The sequence below is a fragment of the Phaethon aethereus genome (assembly GCF_964289735.1).
Source record: "Phaethon aethereus genome assembly, chromosome: 26".
Classification (NCBI taxonomy): Eukaryota; Metazoa; Chordata; class Aves; order Phaethontiformes; family Phaethontidae; genus Phaethon; species Phaethon aethereus.
In genome coordinates this window covers 5,886,511-5,905,295 of record NC_138602.1, presented here as the reverse complement: position 1 = coordinate 5,905,295, position 18,785 = coordinate 5,886,511, and the positions used below count along the sequence as shown (strand labels likewise).

General features: G+C 62.0%; 1 protein-coding gene across 1 annotated transcript; it reads left to right on the top strand.

The window, feature by feature from the left end:
- Positions 1-646: 646 nt before the first annotated feature.
- Positions 647-18,539, top strand: TLE2 (TLE family member 2, transcriptional corepressor; the record flags this gene model as incomplete). The annotated part of the gene is made up of 20 exons (XM_082011047.1): positions 647-670; positions 756-853; positions 1,474-1,537; positions 2,926-2,970; positions 4,948-5,010; positions 5,243-5,317; positions 5,785-5,977; positions 8,211-8,227; positions 11,637-11,738; positions 12,016-12,060; positions 13,341-13,481; positions 14,590-14,731; positions 16,006-16,166; positions 16,556-16,611; positions 16,958-17,207; positions 17,380-17,627; positions 17,748-17,895; positions 17,976-18,126; positions 18,270-18,346; positions 18,432-18,539. The coding sequence occupies 20 exons, from the start codon at positions 647-649 to the stop codon at positions 18,537-18,539; spliced, it is 2,208 nt and encodes a 735-aa protein (XP_081867173.1).
- Positions 18,540-18,785: the final 246 nt, after the last annotated feature.

Genomic DNA, 18,785 nt, shown 5'->3' with positions numbered 1-18,785 from the left:
CGGTGTCGGCGGGCGCCTCCCGGGTGGGCTCCGTTCGGCCCCGGAGCAGCGGCTCCAGGGCTTGCCCCTCCCCGGGACCCCCTCGGTCTCCGGCATCTTCGTGGGAGCGTGGGGTCGGGGCGGTCTGCCTGGGCCGCCGCGGGCACGGGTCGGCGGGGCGGGAGCTCCGGTGCTGCCCAGGCGGGCGGCGGAGCTGCTCGTTACCGCCGTCCCGAGCCCTGCGGGCCTCCCCGTCCTGCGGGACCGCGCCACCTTAAGCGGGAACCGGCGGACGGGGCGCTCGGGGCCGGCGGCAGCTCCGCCAGCCGGGGACCGCCGGGGCGCCGCCGGCGCCGCCCGCCCGCTCCCGCCTCCTCCCCGCCCCCGGCCCCCATGGGGGGCGAGCGGAGACCCCGCGGCCGGCGGGGCGCCCCCCCTGCCCGCCCGCCCGACTGCAGCCGGCTTCGCCCCGCCTGAGCCGCTCGGCGCCCCTGCCGATCCCCCGCCTCCGCGCGGACCCCGCGGCCCGGCCGCCCTCCCGCTGCCGGCGTCGAGGCTAGGGACCCCCGAAGACCCCCGGAGACCGGCGGGGGGAAGCTGCCCCGCCAGGGGCGGGGAGCGGGCGCCGGGGAGCGGGGGGGCCGGGGCGGCGAGCCGGGCTCTCAGGATGTTCCCCCAGGGACGGCACCCGGTAAGTACCGGGGCGGGCGGCGGGCCGGGCTGGGCGAGGGCGGGGCGGCGGAGCCACAACCGCCAGCCGGGCCGTCTCTCCCCAGACCCCCCTGCAGCCCGGGCAGCCCTTCAAGTTCTCGGTCCTGGAAATCTGCGACCGCATCAAGGAGGAATTTCAGTTCCTGCAGGCGCAGTACCACAGGTGAGGGGCGGGCGGAGCGGGGCTGCAGGCTCGGGACGGGGGATCCCTGGTTTAGGTGGGGGCGTAGGGCGGGAGGTGGGGAGACGAGGTGGCTTAGGGGGCAGGAGTGGCCGGGGGTCAGGCAGGGCTGCGGGCGGAGACGAGCGTCCGGAGAAGGAGCGTAACGGGGACTGAGGGTGCGGGGAGAGGGGAGTCCGGGCACGGGGGAGCAGGGGGCACAGGCCAGGGAGTGAATTGGTGCAGGAGAAGATGGAGACAGGGGTCCTGGTGAAAGGGGTGCTTGGGGAAGAATGGGAGAGGGGACTAGGCTGAGGGCTAGCATGAAGCCGTGAACTGGCTGAGCTGGGTATAGGGCAACGTGGAGGGGACAGCAGAGGTGCTGCGGGAACGGAGCACCGGGTGGTGCAACAGACCTTCGAGGGGGGAGCGGGGGCTGTATGGGCAGCACTGCCACAGGGGTTCAGGTCCCCCAGGGATGGCATCACCAGTTAGGAGTGGGTGTGTGACACCGCCACGGCCCCATGTGACTGCAAGGAGAGGCGGGAGATGTGCCGAGCTTGTTGAGGGGACGGGGCAGGAGGTGTGGATCCGTGAATGAAAACCATGGATCCTCTTTGCAGCCTTAAGCTGGAATGCGAGAAGCTGGTGAGCGAGAAGACGGAGATGCAGAGACATTATGTTATGGTGAGCTACTCCTGCCGTGCCTCCCCCAAAGCACCCCTGACTGCCACTCTCCAGTGAAGTCCTGGGACCTGGGGCTCTGCTCAGGCAAATGGGCCAGCAGCCGCCCCAAGCCACCCCTGCCAGGGGGATGCCTGGCCTGGGTCTGGCCTGGGTTGTAGGGCTGGGGGGTGCGTGAGTTAGGAAGGAGTTAATCGTTATTCTTAGCAACGCCTGGCTCTTCTGCTGATGTCTGCTGCCACGCGGTGCTGCTTGAGCCCAGGAATCATGCCATAGGTTTTGTCTCTCTTATTTTCTTTTTTTCCTTTTTCTGTTTGGGCTCTTAAGAGATCTCTCCCTCTCCTTCCTGTCTCTCACCCAAGGGGGGGTATCTTGGAAGCAATACCCCAAGGCCAGTGTTTTGGGTGGAAGGGGAAGCTGCCTTTAGAAGGAGCAGGGCAGGACCCCTCCGCAGTTGCCAGTGCAGGGTTAATAGCCCCTGACACCGACCCTCGCCAGGCACCAGCCAGAGCCAGACCTTCTTTGTAGCCCTGGCAGGGAGGGAGGGTAGCTGCTGGAGGGAAGGGAAGACATGGGAGCTGCAGAGCCAGAGCAGCATTCCCTCTCCTTCAGCGTCTGACATTACTGTCCCCTCTAGGAAAAGGGGGAATCCACATTATGCCAATCCAAAAGGCAAACAGACCTAAACTTGGGCAACCCCCATCCCCTGGGTGATGACAGCCCTGTCCCTGAGGCCAGGGGTGTACTAGGCTTTATCAGCATAGCAAGGCATGTTCCTGTCACCTACTAGCTGGGATCCCTTCCCACATCCTGGAGGCTCGGGGATTCCCAGAGGTGGGATGCTGCCTTTGAAATGGGCTTTGCTGGAGGAAGGCAGGTCCTCTGGCCGTTCCCCGCTTCTCCCTGTCCTCTAGGGTGGGGGTCAGGGTCTGCTGCTGTCACCACTGCCAGAGTCACAAGTGACTGGTAAAAGGTATAACCCAACATCATTGTGTTTGCACAGGTATGGCCACCCATGTGACTGGATGGGCAGCTGCATCGGGCAGTGGGTCTGGCTTGGGCGTGGGAAGGGATAGGCCAGGACAGGAGGGGATGTGGGGGCAACGGGGCTGGCTTACGCCGGCTTAAGCTAATGCGGGAACTGCAGTGTAATCCTCACAGGTGTTAAAACAGTCTACACCATGGCTGCTCCCAGCTTCGTCCCGGGCTCGTGGCATGGGTCTGGGCCCGTGGCGTGCTGGACAGCTGTTTCTTGTGGGCTGGGGGGAGCAGGGGCCCCCAGCAGCAGTGGTGGAGTTCGGCTGGGGGGAGCAGGGGCAGGCGGGTTGCTGGTAACGGGCCAGTTGCTCTGGGCAGCTCCTAACCAGGCTGTGTTGTGATTTTGCTCCCAGTACTATGAGATGTCCTATGGGCTGAACATTGAAATGCACAAGCAGGTAAGTGAGGTGGGGTCGGGGCCAGCAGCAGGGGATGGTGGGGAAGGGGCTGAGGATGGAGACTTTGTTGGAAGATGATCTCCCTCGTCCCTGTGTAGCTGTAATGGCACGGGAGACATAGCACATCTCTGGCCTGCAAAGGGGTTCAGCAGTTGTCAGCGTATGCGCTATTGAGTTCTGGTAGGTGCCTTGGGACAGGGCTTCCTCCCTGCCATCCCAAAGCACCTCTCGGAGCCTGGCCATGAGCCCTGCACACGTACCTCCCTGCAGCGGTTCCCTGGGGCCCCAGACACAGGAGGGATCCTGGAGGAAACAGCAGGAGCTGGAGTCCAAAGGCAAATGGATTGTCTTTTTTTTCTTTTTTTTTAATCCCCTTTTCCTTTCCTGAAGCCAGAGGATTGTTTTCACCCTTCCTTAGTTCCCCTTTTGTTCCAGCGTTAATTTGCTTTCCCTCTTCAGATTTATCAATCTAGTCATCACGGGCTCTCTGCCAGGGAAATTAGTTTGGACCAATGCCTGACAAAGTGGCAAGTCAACTGCCATATTCCTCCAGCTGGCTCAGCCCCTCCGAGTTTGCTCCTTTTGTTAGCAGGGAGAATCATAGAGCCTGCGAGCATGTTCCTGCCATCCCCATGTGCCCCAAGCTCTGGTGGGACCGGGACCCAGGGGTGGCCTGAGCCACGCGGGGTGACAGATGCGATGGCCAAGTGTTTGGGGAGGGGGAGCCCTAGCCCACGCGGGTCTGGCTCCTGGCTCTGCATGGGCAGGAGAGGTCGGGGGGTGGGCATGAGGGTCCTGGGTGGGCGTTGGAGCGGTGGCTGACACAGCAGCCAGGACCTGCAGGTGACCAGGGTGCTGGCGGGCGCGGGCGTGCTCCCCAGGGTGCAGGCAGCCTTTGAGTGCAGAAGGTGAAGGTTCCTTTTGTTTTTCGCGGCTTTGTGCTGTGGTTTGACCTCTCTGCAATGCTGTCAGGGATTGTCAGAAACCTGAGATGAGAAAACACTTCAGAGCAGCCAATCTCTCCACTAGTGCCAGCTGGATTTGCGGGGGGGGGGGGTGGGGGGTGTGTGTGTCAAGTTTTCCCCAGGGAAGCACGGGTTTTCCTTTAGAAAGGCTGAGCTGGAAGCCATGACCCCTTCCCTTGGGAAATGCCGCTTACCCCGGTGGGGATGTGGCCGGGCTGCGGGCCCGTCTGTGACCACAGGCTGAGGAGCCGATGCGCCGGGTCCTCCGCATTTCCTCGTTGCCTCTTGCTGGGCAGGTGACAGGCACGGGGTGCTCTGTGCCGCCGCTGCCCCGCCGCAGCGAGCTGCCGGCCAGCCTGGCGGTTCGGCAGGGGTGGGAGCAGGAGCCCCTTCTCCATCCGGAGCAGGGAGGGCAGAGCAGGTACCGCCATCGGTGCCTCGCAGGGCTTTCCTGGCGCGATGCAGAGAGGGCTGAATTAGTTTCTGTGAGTTTTGCGTCCCCCTTGCTCTCTCCCTGGCTTCGAGTCCGATGCTCAGGGCGAGAGCGAGCGGCATGCCGATGGCCCGCTGCCAGCGCTGCGGCTCAGCTCTCCTTCCCTGCCAGCCTGCCCGCCGGCCGCGAGAGCGGCAGCCCACAAAGCCGAGGTGGGTTTGGGCTGAGCAAAGCCAGCTGGGCTGCGAAAGGACAGACAGTTGAGAGCTCGGCTTGGCCTGGGTCCACAAAGGGATTTAGGAGTTGGGTTCCCTGCCGTGTGCCTGGGGGAACCCGGCAGCCTGGAGGGTCCCACAGCCCTGGGCAGAACCCTGCCCTGGCAGCAGCTTGGGAAATCCCGGCAGCGAGGCGGGGGCGGCAGGAGGGTTTACGCCGAGCCGGTGCGGGTGGGGAGAGTTTATCTCCTCCACAGAGGCTGCGTGGGTCTGCAGGGTGCGTGGCTGCCCTCCTCTCCACCGGGGGGGACAGGACAGGGCTCAGAGCCCTCCCGTCCGTGGTGATACCTGCTTCCTCCTCCAGGCAGAGATTGTCAAGAGGCTGAGTGCCATCTGCGCCCAGATTGTGCCCTTTCTGACGCAGGAGGTAAGGCATGAGGCCGGGGGCGCGCGCCGGGCTGCTCCGGTTTCTCCCCAGGCCCTCGGGAAGGGGCGAACCTGGGTCCAGCCTGAACGATGGGGGTTTGGGGGGGGGACACCACCTCTGCAGCCGGGCTGGGGGGACGGGCGAGGCGGCTGCGCAGCCCGGGGCGGCGCTGGCCCGCGCGGTCCCTCCGGCCAGGGGCCCGGTGTGACCTGCCTGTGCTCTTCCTTCCCAGCACCAGCAGCAGGTCCTGCAGGCTGTGGAGCGGGCCAAGCAGGTGACCATGGGGGAACTGAACAGCATCGTCGGGGTGAGTCCCGCTGCCCGGCCGCGGGCAAAGGCTCTTCCCCGGCTGGGGGCTGGGGCCACGCAGTGCAGCCACGGGGGAAGCCAGGGCCTGTACTACTTCGATAAGCCCGGGGCTGGTCCCCTGGGGCGAGAGGCTTTGCCGCTGTGCCCCGCGGGCGGTGGATGGCCTCCGGGATCCTCCCTGGCCTCTGCCGCCCGGAGCAGAGCAGGGCGGTACCGCGGCTTGGGCTCGCTGCCGCGCGTCGGCATCGCATGTGCCGGTACCCGAGGGGCCCTGGGTGCAAGGGGCAGGCCACGTGAGCTGGACCGTGCAGCCTCGACGGCTCCGCTCCCCTCCTTGTCCTCGTGTCGTGTCTCATCCCATCGCGCTTTGCATCGCAGCTCATGCGGGAAGCTGAGGGGCGCCGGGCACGGCCGGCTGTGGCCGTCTCCTCCCGGATCCAGCACCATTTGCTCTTTCTCTTTCAGCAGCAGCAGCTTCAGCACCTCTCCCACCACGCATCCCCCCTCCCGCTGACACCCCACCCCTCCAGCATGCAGCCTTCTAGCCTGAGCGGGGCCAGCGGCACTTCGGGGCTCCTGGCCCTCTCGGGGGCATTGATGGCACAGTCCCAGCTGGCTGCCAAGGAGGACAGAGTGGCCCAGGATGGGGAGAACAGAGGTAAGGGGAAGAAGCACAGCTGGATTAACCCTCCGAAGGCTGGCTGAGTTAGTGCTGGGCAGACATCCCAGAGATGCGTGGGCAGCGCTGGAGGGGGCCGGCTGCCTGCTCTGCCTGTTTCCCAGGGCTCCTCAATGCCTGGCAGCTGCTCCCTGGGGCCGGGGGGACAGCAAGCACTGTGAATGACGGACCCAGCTAATTAAATATCTGCAGCCCTGGGAGGCTGGCTGTATTTCTGACCAGGGGAGCAGCTACTGTGCGGTGACAGCGTGTGGTGGTGGGGAGGGCAGCCGTGTGTGCGCCCCAGACACTGGGCAGCAAGGCTTTGGGCACACGTGTGCGCACACACGGGTCTTCCTGCTCCTGTGGGTATTTGCAGTGTGTGAGGGTCCCCCTTCCACGAGGCAGCTGGGGGGGCGTGAGATCACCACCACAGAGAAACCCTCTATTTCCACCAGATAAACATATGATGCCTGAAGCCAAGACTTTAAGGGCAAATACTGTTGCAAGCCCCTGGTAGAAATTGTGGGAGGCATGGGTCTGTGGCAAGGAATTTAGAAAGTAGAGCTGTACTGCATGTGTGGTGCCTTGTAAATGGCAGCAATTCCCCATCCTTGTGGGTGCCTCCTCCTATCAGGATCACAAAGTGCTTTACAAACAGCATCAATATTTAATCATTGTTAAATCAGTGCTCTGAATGCTACTGGCAGGCCTGGGCTGAATTAGTAACACCACCCAGCTTTGCTGGTGGTTTGTTGCTGAAGTGCTGTAAGAAGGAGAAGCCTCCCTGAGATCAAGTCACCTTCTGCAGAGCCCAGGCGTCGGGTGTTTTTGCGGACGGGCAGACTGAGGCATGGACGGAGGGCTCCGGGCAGCAGCATAACTCTATGGACTAGGAACGGGCAGTAAAATTCAGCAGCTGTGCTGATGCTCCTCTGCAGACTCCTCTGGGCAAGGTGCTGGCTGCTTCCGATGTCCCTGATTTGGGGTCTGGAAGTGCCGCTGGGACAGGACCCAACAGTAACAGCAAAACTGGGCGGTGGAGGGGTTTGTTGCATTTTCCTGATGATCCGGTTTTGCTTTTAAGGTTTCAAGGCGGTGAAAATAGCAGTAGGAAACTGTCCGTGTCTGCTTTGTGCCCCTGTATGCAGGTGTCTGTGGCTTTAATTCTGTCAGTGTTTCTTTAAGGATGGCCTTCCCCTGAAGGAGAAAAACAAACTCCAGAAAGAGGATAAAAGCAGGCTGTGCTGTGCCTGCCTTAACCCTTAGAGACCCGGGCAGCCTGTGCTTCCAGCGGCAGCTCCTGCCGTGCACAGCCCAGAGCTGCTCCTTGGCAGAGGCATCCAGCCGTGGCAGAGAGCTCAAAGACACCCAGAGTAATTCCTTTAAAAAATAAAATAAAACAAAATAGTGAAATACTACATATGGCTTGGGTTAATCCCTGGTGCTCTGCCATAGTTAGCCGGAGCTGGTGTGGATCAAGCTGAGCCAAGGCTGAAGTGCTGGTGGCAGGGACCGGGTCCCTCTCCCTCCCCTTTCCCACAGACCGTAGCTTGGGAGCAGCTGCCCACATGGAGACTCCCTCATCTCCCAATATCCGCCCGCCTCCTCTTGCCAGCAGAGACTGGGACAAGCTCGTTCTCTCCAAATGCTGGTGTGAACATCAGCCAGGGAGGGTTGCTAGACCCCAGCCCGTAACCCCATGCTTAGGTTGGTAGCAAATGCCTGGCGCTTCTTCCCTGAGCCCAGGGAGGGGGACCTGTGGTGTTGTGCGTGTGAAAAAGCCTCGGGGGGGTTCCAGGTCGGGCTTTTTAGCATGGCTACCTAAGAAACAGGATGGGTGTGATTCAGGAGGTCTCAGGTGGCTGGCCGGCTTGTCCGCTCCTGGCTGCCTTGGACCCATTGCCAGGGAAGAGATTCCAAAGCTGGAGTGGATTTCTGGGAAGTAGGTGGGTGGATAGAGCGATTCCGCCTGCTTCCCTGAGGAGGACTGCTGTGCTCACCTCGTGTTAGACATCCACGCTGCAGATGGGCAAAGTGGGAAGTCGGGGGTGATTTTTTTCAGCCCATGTCCTGCTGCCTCCTCCAGGGTTGCCCCGCAGTGCCCCCCGCCTCCTCCCTGCCTGGGTACGTGGGGCACGGCCTCTGCATTAACAGCCTCTCCCTCTCCTCCCCTCTGCCTCACCGACACGGACCTGCCGGGACACCCTCCCTGCTTCCACCTGGGCTCCAGAGCGCACTCCGAGCCGGGTAAGTCATGCCGGCACACCTGGCTCTGTCCGGGCCGGCGGCCTCAGCTGGCCTCGACGCGTGGGCAAGCGGCTTTCCCTCCCCGGGGCCCTGCCCAGCAGCCTGCCAGCCCCCAGAGCCGCTTTCGGCACCTCCAGCCTGCTCCAGGCGGGAGGCCGAGCTGGCCGCTGGCTCCTGGGAAGGGCGGCGGGTGCTGGGGGAGCCCGGCTGCAGGGAGGGCACCCCGGGGCGGCGGCGGGCTTAGCCGGGGCAGCCCGGTGCTTGGAGCTGGGGCTGGCGGAGCGGGCAGGCACCGTGTCCTGTGCAGGCGCTGCAGCCGGCTCCCTTGGCAAGCCCTCGCGGTAGGATTTCCAGGAATGTTTTGTTTCCTGACCTTTTCAAAGCAAACAGCCCAGAGATAGCCAAGCTGTCCTCTGTCTGGTGGCAGCTGCGGCACAAGGCAACAGCAGGGACTGGGATTTTGTTCACACGTGCGGCCAGGTTGGGGCCGCGGGGCTCCTCGGGGAGGGGAGGCAGCTCTGTGGGCAGAGCAGGTCCCTCTTGTCCTTGTACACCACAGCCCAGGCACTGTGCTCTCCTGCTGTGGGCTCTGGGTCTCCCGCTCCCCTTTCCTCCCTCTCCTTCCCCAGCATGGCGGATAAGGGCAGCGGACATTTCCCCCGGCCACTGTGAGTCACCTTTCAGGGCTGTCTGTGTTTACACACGGGGCGACTAGGGTGACAGGCTCCCAGGACTGGCCTTCCCCTAGGTACTGAGTCTGCAAGGGCTCAGCGTGGCAAGAAGATAAGGGCAAGCCACAAAGCTGGGGGTAGGTGGGAAGAGGGGCTTGGGGAAGCTCTGCCCTATCCTGCATGCCGCGCAGTGGTCCTCGCCAGGCTGGGCCGCATCTCTGGATTTGAGGAATTTTGGGGTCATCCCTATTTCTCAGTGGAGCTGATTTCCCCAGGGGCTAGACAGAGCCTCCTTCTAGGCCAGCCTAACGAAGGGGGCCCTGACCCACGTCCGGCTGTGCATTCCCACCCTTGTTTATCCAGGGCAAAGCGTCCAGCCCTTCTGCTGTCCCCCTCTGAGCAGGGCCCAGCGCTTCTGCCCTGGCTGCTGGGGCAGCCCAGTCCCCCGGCAAGCAGCACTGCACCGGCACACCCAGCTTGAGCCCCCGGGGTGTGAATATGCAGCGTCCAGACCTGCTGCTGCACCTGAGCTGGCATCTGCTCCACGGGCGCTCGCATGGTGGAGGCAGCGCTGGAGTGCAGCCGTGCCCAGGGCGGAACGGAGCCGTGTTTGAACCCTGTGGTGCTGCAGGCTGGAAGAGTAAATCCAGCTGCCGTGTGGAGGGTGGGAGCAGCCAAGTGGCGAATATGTGAGCACAGGGATGTAGGGGAGTCCGGGAGAACATCTGAGTGGAGAATATAAGACAAAGGGGCTCTGCTTATTGTGGCCCCATTCCCTTTGCTTTGCTGACTTGGATGGGCTGTGTTTGCATTGGGGTTTTGTAGCTGAAGGTTCTGGGCCACCTCAATTCAGAGCCTTTGCTTATGCAAGGATCTAGAGGTCGAGGGCTGTTCCCAAAATAACCAGCTCGCTCCTTTTCAAGGATTTTCCAATTTAGGAAATGGGCTGATCAGGTCTTCTTACCTAAGCCCAGTGTGGCCAGCCACTCTGGAACCCTTGGCTGCACCCTTCCTTTTAAGATATCCCCCAGCCCCTGATGAGTCCCAGGTCTGTGACTCCCTTCCCAGTCTCCATGGCTGCAGCAAGCCAGAGCTCCAGCTCCTGGTCCCGGCAGGGTAAGGAAGAGTTAACGGGCCCCTCCATTGGGGAGCAATTGGCATTGATCTTCAGAGGCTTGCAGTCAGGTGGGAGAGGAGGAGGGAGAGGTGGCCTCTGTGCTGTGCAGGATGGATCACCGCTTCCATCCCAGGTATACCCGGGTACCTCCTCCAGAGATCACCCAGGGGAAAGGGAGCATCCTTTCTGCTCCGTGGTTGCTACGTGTTGAGGCTCTTAATCCTACTGTGCTGGAAACAATCGACAATTTGAGAGCCCTGGGACAAACAGCTCTGCAGAGCAGTCCTGGGAAGGCTGGGGAGCTGTGCCCCAAAAACTGCCCCAGCCCAAGCACCCTGGCTGCTCTGGGAGGAAGGGCAGCCTCTCCGGTAACCAGCGTCAGCTTGGTGTTCCTCTGGTTTGCACAAGAGCCGGGGGCTGTGGGTGGGCAAGCACCACTTGATTGCATTATCATCCTCTGAGCAGCGAGGGGGGGGGGGTGGGAGGGGATTTGAGACACCCCTGCGGCTGCTGGCAGCATCTCGGGGAAGGGACCTTCATCCTGCTCAGCCCCATCCTGCTTCCCAGCCTGCTGGCTCCTGCAGTGGCAGGGTTAAGGTGAATTAAACACATCTCTGAAAGGGATTTTCCACTCCGCCATGTCTTGTTATCATCTCCCAAAGGGGCGGATCTGCTCTCCAGCCGCGCTGGGGTTGCTGCCTCGCTCAGCTCCTGGCTTCATGCAGCCCCACGTGCCAGTGGCTGGGCCAGGGCACGGCTGAGACTCCTCGTCCTCCCCAGTCCCCATCACAGCAGGGCTCATCTGGAGCTGTTGCCCCCCTGCCCCACTGCCCACCACTCTGCTCTGTCAAGGAAAGAGAGCCTGTGGCTTTGGGGTTTCGGTCAGGGCTCTCTCCCCCTCTTCCTCCTGCCCACCAGCCAGGGAGGTGCTGTGCGGTGATGTCCCTGGGGAGGAGCTGGGGCATGGGGTCTGACCAGGTTTAAGAGGTGAGGGTTGGGCAGGGGAAGGGGTGAGGGCAGTTCACTTTGGAGTCGTTCTGGGGCCCAGCTGGGAAGGCAAGGTGAACGGTGTGTGGGGGCTGCATTTGGATGAGTCTCTGAGCACCCTGAAAATGCGTCTGCCTTCTGCCCACGCGGGGACACTGTGGGCAGCCAACCCCCAGGGACGGTCCCCGTCACGCTTCCCTTCTCTCTGCCCTGTCAGAGCTGAATGGATGAATTTGGGCTAGAACTCAGGGGTCTGGAAACATCTTCCCCAGCTTTGCTTAAAGCGCCAGACCGAACCCCATCTCTGCCCCCAGGTACACGTGGATCTTAGAGGGCTCTTGGCCAAGGGTGCGTGGGATGCCAGTAAGGGGATGCAACAGGAATCTGCGCAGACCGGGGGAGTAGTGCCTCCCCCTTTAGCCCTGACCCCTGCTTGGTGGGAGAAGGGGACCCCTGCCCCCCAAACCAGCGGTGCGCGGGCTGCACAGCCAGCTGGCTGGATGCTGGACGCAGGCTGCGTGCAACCGGCAGCGCTGGGAGGTCTCTTCCAGAGAGGAAATGCGGCTGGCGGGGCTTTGTGGCTGGCTGCTCTCCTGCCGGCTCACGCGCCGCCTTCTCCCCCTCTCTGGCTCAGAGCGTCTCTGCTTCCCCTCCTGAGAGCCTGCAGGATGAGGAGCGGACAGGAGGCACGGGGCTGAAGCGGAAGCAGGAGGAGAAGGACCTGCCTGGGCATTACGTGAGTGCACCCAAGAGCGTGCCCCCGGGAGGTGGGCGGGGGCCCTGGAGCTCTGCTGTAATCCTGCAGAAAGAAACCAAATGAATAGCCCTGGGGAGGCCCCTCAGCCAGAGGGTTGAGTCACTGCCTGCAGGGCATGGTCTTGGTCCACGAGAAGCGATGTGCAGGAGAATATGGGGTCACTCTGCTGGCTGGGGTCCTGTGGGGCAGAGCCCGGAGCTTGGTCCAGTCTCTTCCACTCCTGACTGAGCCTCTCTGGGTTTCTCCTCCCTCGCAGGATAGCGATGGGGACAAGAGCGACTACAACCTCGTGGTGGATGAGGTAAGCCCACACCCCTAAGGGCATGCTGAAGCCTTGCAGCGTACCCAGCTCAAGCTGTAGTCATCAGGTTTAGGACTCTGGTTCCCGAGTTTTGGGGTTTGTTAGGCTCGGGGTCATTGCCGCTGGGTAGGAGCGGCCAGCCGCGCATGCCAGCCCTGCCCCGATGTGTTCGTGCCAGCTAAAGCTAATTCCGATTCGCGGTGCTCCGGGTCAAAGGTTGTGCTGGCCAGGGCTCAGCTTTGCCAGCTGTAGACTTGGCTCTGCTTCATAATTCCGTTTCAGCCTTTCTCCTGTAGCATCCCATATGGGGAGGCTGACGAGCTGCGATGAGAGCTCCAGGGAGCTGGGCTTGCTGCTGGCAGCTCACGCAGGTGGAGGCGGCAGGAGCAGGCAGCCATGCCGTGCTGCTTTGGCAGGAGAGCTCTCAGCACAGCCCAACCCCAGCCTCAGAGCAGTCTTGACTTTAACACACGGACCCCGTGTCAGTGTCTCAGTGCAAGGGGTACACTGAAATTCAGCCTCTTGTAACCAAACTGCCAGGCGCTGCTGGTACAACCTTCCCTGACCACCAAGGCAGATACAATAGTACTTCACCCCAGCCCCAGCTATCCTTGGCAGAGATGATGTTTTTGGGGACATCCCTTTTCCTCACCTGGAAGATGAGGGAGGGACAACATATGTCATTTTTAAATTTTTTTTTCCTCCTGCCGCTTCTCAAGAAAATACGAGCCCTGAAAGGAACACCAGCAGGGATTTCTGCAGAAAATGACACTTATGAAAACTGCTCGTCAGTGTAATTATGGTGATAAAAATCACAGCCCTAATTGAATGCTTATAGGAGTGAGTGCAAGAGCTGATGGGTGGCCTTGCCGCTGAAATGCTGTCGAGGGGCTGCCAAGAGGCCCTTTCTCAGTTCCTTGGGTGTGCTGATTGCCATCCCGCCTTGTGAAGGCATCCGTAGCCACCAGTGTCCTTTGAATCTGCTGTCACCTCTAATTTTGTTCAAAGAGAAAAATCAAGGAGGTTTCTCATCCAGGGGACTGTGGAGCAGAGCTGAGGCCCCCGAGCAGATGCTCCTCATTAACGCCGCTCAGGCAGATGCGGGACGGGGAGCGGCGGGATGAGCGGCTCGCCCGGCAGGCACTGGGGAGCGGCTGGGGGCTTGGTGGTCCCTGCTGGGCTCCAGGCCCGGGGGTGGCTCTCCAGGGCCCCTGTCATGCCCGCCCTCCTGCGCAGAGGGACGGGGGTTCCCGCTCCCCAGAGACGACTTCTTCCCCCAGGACCCCCCCTCGGAGCCCAGCAGCCCCGGCCGCGCAGCCGGCACCCAGCTCCCGCCAGCCCGCCGGGAGGGGCCCGAGAGCCCTGCCTCCACCGCCTCGGGCCGGAGCACGACGCCCCTCCGGCCGAAGGAGCAGAGTCTGGTAGTGGGGGGCGCGGGCGGCCTGGGCTGTAGGTGGGCGGCGGGGCTGGGGACGTGGCCTCCAATGTCTCTGTGCCCGGTCTGCTGCGGCCTGAGGGTGGGCGAGGAGGTGCCAGTGCTGAGCGTCCGGTAGCCACCGCCAGAGGCCCCGGCACCGGGAGCAGCGGTCCCTCGGAGGGCGGCTAATCATCTACTGGGCAGCGGCCTGGCTCTGCAGGTGTTTTCCATCTGGCTGCCTGCAGGATTACCCGGAGCTGCTCATAGCAATCAATTTTCTTCTTTTTTTTTTCCTTCTCCTTTCCTCCTTGCCAAGCACCAGCCCAATGCTCAGATTGAAACATCAGTGTGTGGGAAGGGGGAGGGAGGTTTCTGCCACTGCTCGGCCCTCCCAGCCGCCGCAGGGACCCGAGCAATGCATCCCCGCCATTCCGGGGTCAGGAGCTGGCTGGGGGCCACAGGGAGCAGCGAGCTGTGGCTCCCCGGCACAATCGGATTAGAGCAGACAAAGCGCCCTGAGCAATCTGCCAGCACAGCACGTAGCTTTTCTCTGTTATTAATTTTTTTTTTTTTTCCTTTGCTGGTGTCGACAAAATCCCCAGGCAGAAAAAGAGGAAGAAATAGGAGAGGCAAGAAAAAAGAAAGGAATGAAATAGCTGTGGGGATCGAAGAGGCTGGTTTGTCCCAGGCATTGTCCTGGTCCTGCTCTGCACAGGCTGGGAATGGGGGTGCCTCCTGCACAAGAGGGGTTTCATACGAGGGAGCAGCAAATCTCAGTGTAATGGCCCCACGGGGCCTTGTGCCAGCGGCAGGGTGCTGGAGGGGCACGGGATTTTGGCGCTTTGGGGTGATGTGGGGCTTGCACTGGGCGTTTGCACTCGAGAGGGGAGCAGAGACATGGGGCTCCTTCCATGCTGTGGGAAGGGCGCGAGGGGCAAAGGAGGGATGGAGCGGCCGAGTCCTCCCCATCCAGCTCTGTCTGGGAGCGGTGCCTCTTGGTGCCCTCCTCCCCTCCGGGGTGGTTTGAGGCTGTTGGCAGGCCTGCGGCACCGGGGATCGCTCTCCCAGGCAGCGGTCCCACCGCTGAGGCTGCTCTTCCCTCTGCCGTGCAGACCGACCCTGCAGCCAGAGCTCCCACCTCCAAGCCCTCCACTTCCTCGCCGCCCTGCAACTCCCTCACGCCCGGCCCCGGTCCCAGCTCGGCCGCCCTGCTCCGGCAGCCCCCCGCCAAGGCACCTGCCACCGACACCATCAGTGAGTGTTTGGGGACGGGGCGGGGGGGTGTCCGCTCTGCTGCGGATGGTGCCATGGGGCTGGGGCAAGGGCAGGCAGGATGCTCTCTCCTTTCACCAGAGCTGGGGTGGCTGTTTTGCTCCATGTAGTCAAACACGTCAACCAGGGCCAACGTGTGCACCTATGTGCACTCACCATGTACCCAACTGCCGACGCCTTCCTGGTGGGCTCTGACCCACTGGAGGTGGTGTGTTGATGTGCAGAGCTCTTCGCTGTGGGTGTTTGGGGAGGGCAGGTGTTTTGTCTGGAGGTCATCGTTTTTCTCTGACACGCGTTCATTTTGCTGTTGCTACGTGAAGCCACATGGCTTCACCTGAAGCCGTGCTTCAGGGCTTGGCTGCAGGGGTAGGAGGGGTGGCCAAGTGCTGCCACCGGCACATGGGGATGCAGGAGGCCAGGAGGTGGCCAGTCTCCCTGTGCAGCTGAGGATCTCCCATAGGGGTGAGGGTCTATGTGTGCTGGGTGCTGCAGAGACCCTGGGTGAGATCCAGCTGACCCAGGAGCCCTGTCAGTGGCTGCTACCACCTTCTGAAAGCGCAGGGGAGGGGGGTCAGCACTCAGTAGTGGCCTCTGTGCTGGCTGATGGTAAACTGCTCAAGCCCCCTTTTCCTACCTCAGTTTCCTTGAAGACATTTAGGGAAGACTTGTGAAAAAGTCTCTGGAACAGCTTGGCCACTGTCTAGCCAAAGGGACCAAAAGGTGATGGGAGGAGAACACCTAACTCCAAGGGAGAAATAGAGACAGGACTGGAGATGTTAAACCCTTGTCTGGCTAGAAAATTACAGTGGTTTAGCAAAAATCGCATTGGAATCGATTTTGATAAACCATTGAAACCCTGGAGTTAGAGCCACTCGGCCATCAACCACAAGTAATTTGGCCGGGCCAAGGCTGAAAAGGCGTTGGCAGCAGAGATGAGGGTTGCTGTGGGTTAGCGGCTGGTCCGTGGTGCATCCTTTGGAGGGACAGAGCCATTTGATCTCCGGTGCTGGATCTCCATCCCGTGTCCCTGACTGATGGGACTCGGAGGCTGTCCCTGCCCTTTGGTCTTTGGACCCTAATCCATAACCTGCCTGCCCTCCTCCTGATCCGCTGGTTCATGCCAGGCTTGGCTGGGCCTGGTGCGAGAGGTGACGCTGCCTCTTGCTGCCTGGCTTCTGCCGGATGCCCTTTTCCCTCGGGTGATGCTTGCTCACAGCCGTGGGCCAGGGCCAATGAGCGGGTCTCTCCTCGTGCAGCTCTCCGCAGCCCGCTGAGCATGTCCAGCCCCTACACGTCCTCCTTTGGGATGGTGCCTCACGCCACCCTCAACGGGGAGCTCCCAGCCCCCAGCATGTACATGGGCATCCACCTCTCGCCGCAGGTCAGCAGCGCTGTGATGTATGGCCGGTCCCCGATGGTAAGTTGCCGAGGGACAGGCCCGATCTGCTGGCACGTGTCGGCTCTGCCGCCTGTCCCCTGCTGTCCTGGGCATGCGCTGTCCCTGACGTGCAGTGTCTGCGCTGCTGCAATGAGCTCAAGCAGTGGGGTGCAGCCACAGGAGGGGCTCCCTTCTGGAGGTGCCTGCGCTGCAGAGCTCTGAGAAGCCTCCACTGGTGTGTAGCTGTGTCTTTGGGAGCCCGTTTTGGCCTTTGTCACTTGCATGTGGAGGAAGCAGCAAGCAGGGACCTTGCGCAGAGCCAGGCTGGCCCTGTCCCAGGGCATGCAGGGAAAGGCATGAGCCCAGCCTTCGTGTCCCCTCCTGAGGGTTTGGCACTTCACTCATCATGTGCCCTTTGCTTTGTGCAGGTGGCTTTTGAGTCGCACCCTCACCTGAGGGCTTCCACCATCCCTGGAGGGAAACCGTGAGTGTGGCTGCACAAAGGTGCTGCAGGAGGGTGGGCAGCTAGGAGCCAAGCCAGGCAGCACGGGGTGGGTCTAGGGGGGGGTCTTGTCCCCCATGGCTCACTTCTACACCCAGCATGTATAGGGCAGGGCCTGGCTGGAGTTCCTCCCCGCTTTGGAGTCCAAAGCTGTCATTTTGTTCCAGGCAGCTGGTGGGAACAAGGAGCTGGTTAATTATGTCCCTCATTAGCCAGAGAGCACCAGGGAACCTTCCACCTGGCTCGCATGTGGCTAATGAGAGAGGTCGGCTCCTGCACTCAGGTATCACACAGGGATTGTTCAGTCCTCTCTTCTGCTTCCTTCCAGTGCCTACTCCTTCCATGTCAGCGCTGATGGGCAGATGCAACCGGTCCCTTTCCCACCCGACGCCCTCATTGGCTCCGGCATCCCCCGCCACGCGCGACAGCTCCACACCCTGACCCACGGCGAGGTGGTCTGCGCTGTCACCATCAGCAGCTCCACACAGCATGTCTACACTGGGGGCAAGGGCTGTGTGAAGGTGTGGGACGTGGGGCAGCCAGGCGCCAAGACGGCCGTGGCTCAGCTCGACTGCCTGGTAAGGAGGAGCAGAAAGGCATGTTGTGGTGGCTGGGAAGGGCAATGTGTCCGTGTTACAGTGGAGGGGGACAGAGGCTCCTTTCATGTCTGTGGTGAGAAAAGGAGATTCCCCCGCCCTGCACTGATCAGCTCCGTCTTCACTTGCCCCGTTTGCTGTAATCCCAATTCAGAACCGTGACAACTACATCCGCTCCTGTAAGCTGCTCCCTGACGGCCGGAGCCTGATCGTGGGGGGGGAGGCCAGCACCCTCTCCATCTGGGACCTGGCAGCCCCCACGCCCCGCATCAAGGCCGAGCTCACCTCCTCTGCCCCCGCCTGCTACGCCCTGGCCATCAGCCCTGACGCCAAAGTCTGCTTCTCCTGCTGCAGCGACGGCAACATCGTGGTGTGGGACCTGCAGAACCAGACCATGGTGAGGTGAGCCGGGGGCAGGGGCCTGGTGGCACAGGGCAGGAACAGGAGCAGGGAAGCTGGCTCTTAGAGAGCCGGCAGTCCTGGGGGCTGTGCCCTCGCCCTCTCCATCCCGCGCTTCCCCAGGCAGTTTCAAGGCCACACGGATGGTGCCAGCTGCATTGACATCTCTAACGATGGCACCAAGCTGTGGACGGGGGGGCTGGACAACACGGTGCGGTGCTGGGACCTGCGGGAAGGGCGTCAGCTGCAGCAGCACGACTTCAGCTCTCAGGTAGGGGCTGGGGCCGGCGGGGAGCACCACGGGGCCAGCGGGGACCTGCCGTGCTGGTGCCTGACCCTGTCTCCCCCCAGATCTTCTCCCTGGGCTACTGCCCGACAGGAGAGTGGCTGGCGGTGGGCATGGAGAGCAGCAACGTGGAGATCCTGCACGTGACCAAACCTGAGAAATACCAGCTGCACCTCCACGAGAGCTGTGTCCTCTCCCTCAAATTTGCCTCCTGCGGTAGGCGAGCACCATGTTTTCTGCTTGGGCTGCGTCAGCTTTGGAATGGGGGGTGGCTCCATACAGCCCCTCTTGGTCCCCCCTCCATGCTCAGCCCCCCAAATGAAGTCCCAAATGCTGACCCACTTTGTCTTCTGCCCCAGGGAAATGGTTTGTGAGCACGGGGAAGGACAACCTGCTGAACGCATGGCGGACGCCCTATGGAGCCAGCATCTTCCAGGTGCGGGGCAGGCATTTAGATGAGGGGAGTGAGGGTGGCTTCAGCCACCAGTGCTGCCCTCACCACCCACCTCTCTCACGTTCAGTCTAAAGAGTCATCGTCGGTGCTGAGCTGTGACATCTCCGTCAACGACAAATTCATTGTTACGGGCTCCGGCGACAAGAAGGCCACAGTGTACGAGGTGGTGTACTGAGGCCCCATCTGTCACCATCCCTTGTCCAGCAGGGAAGGGGCCAGGCCCAAAGCTGCCGGGGCTGGCAGAGGCCTCCCATGCTGGGCCAGGCCTCCTGCAGCCCAGCTCTCCCTCCTCCTCTCCTTTCCTGGCCAGTGCTTTGCAGAGGTGAAGGCGAGAGCTGGCTGGAGCCAGGCAGCCCCCCAAGCTGGGCAGCAGGCAGGTGCTGCTCCGGCTGTCCGGCAGTCTGTCTGTCAGTCAGGGCTG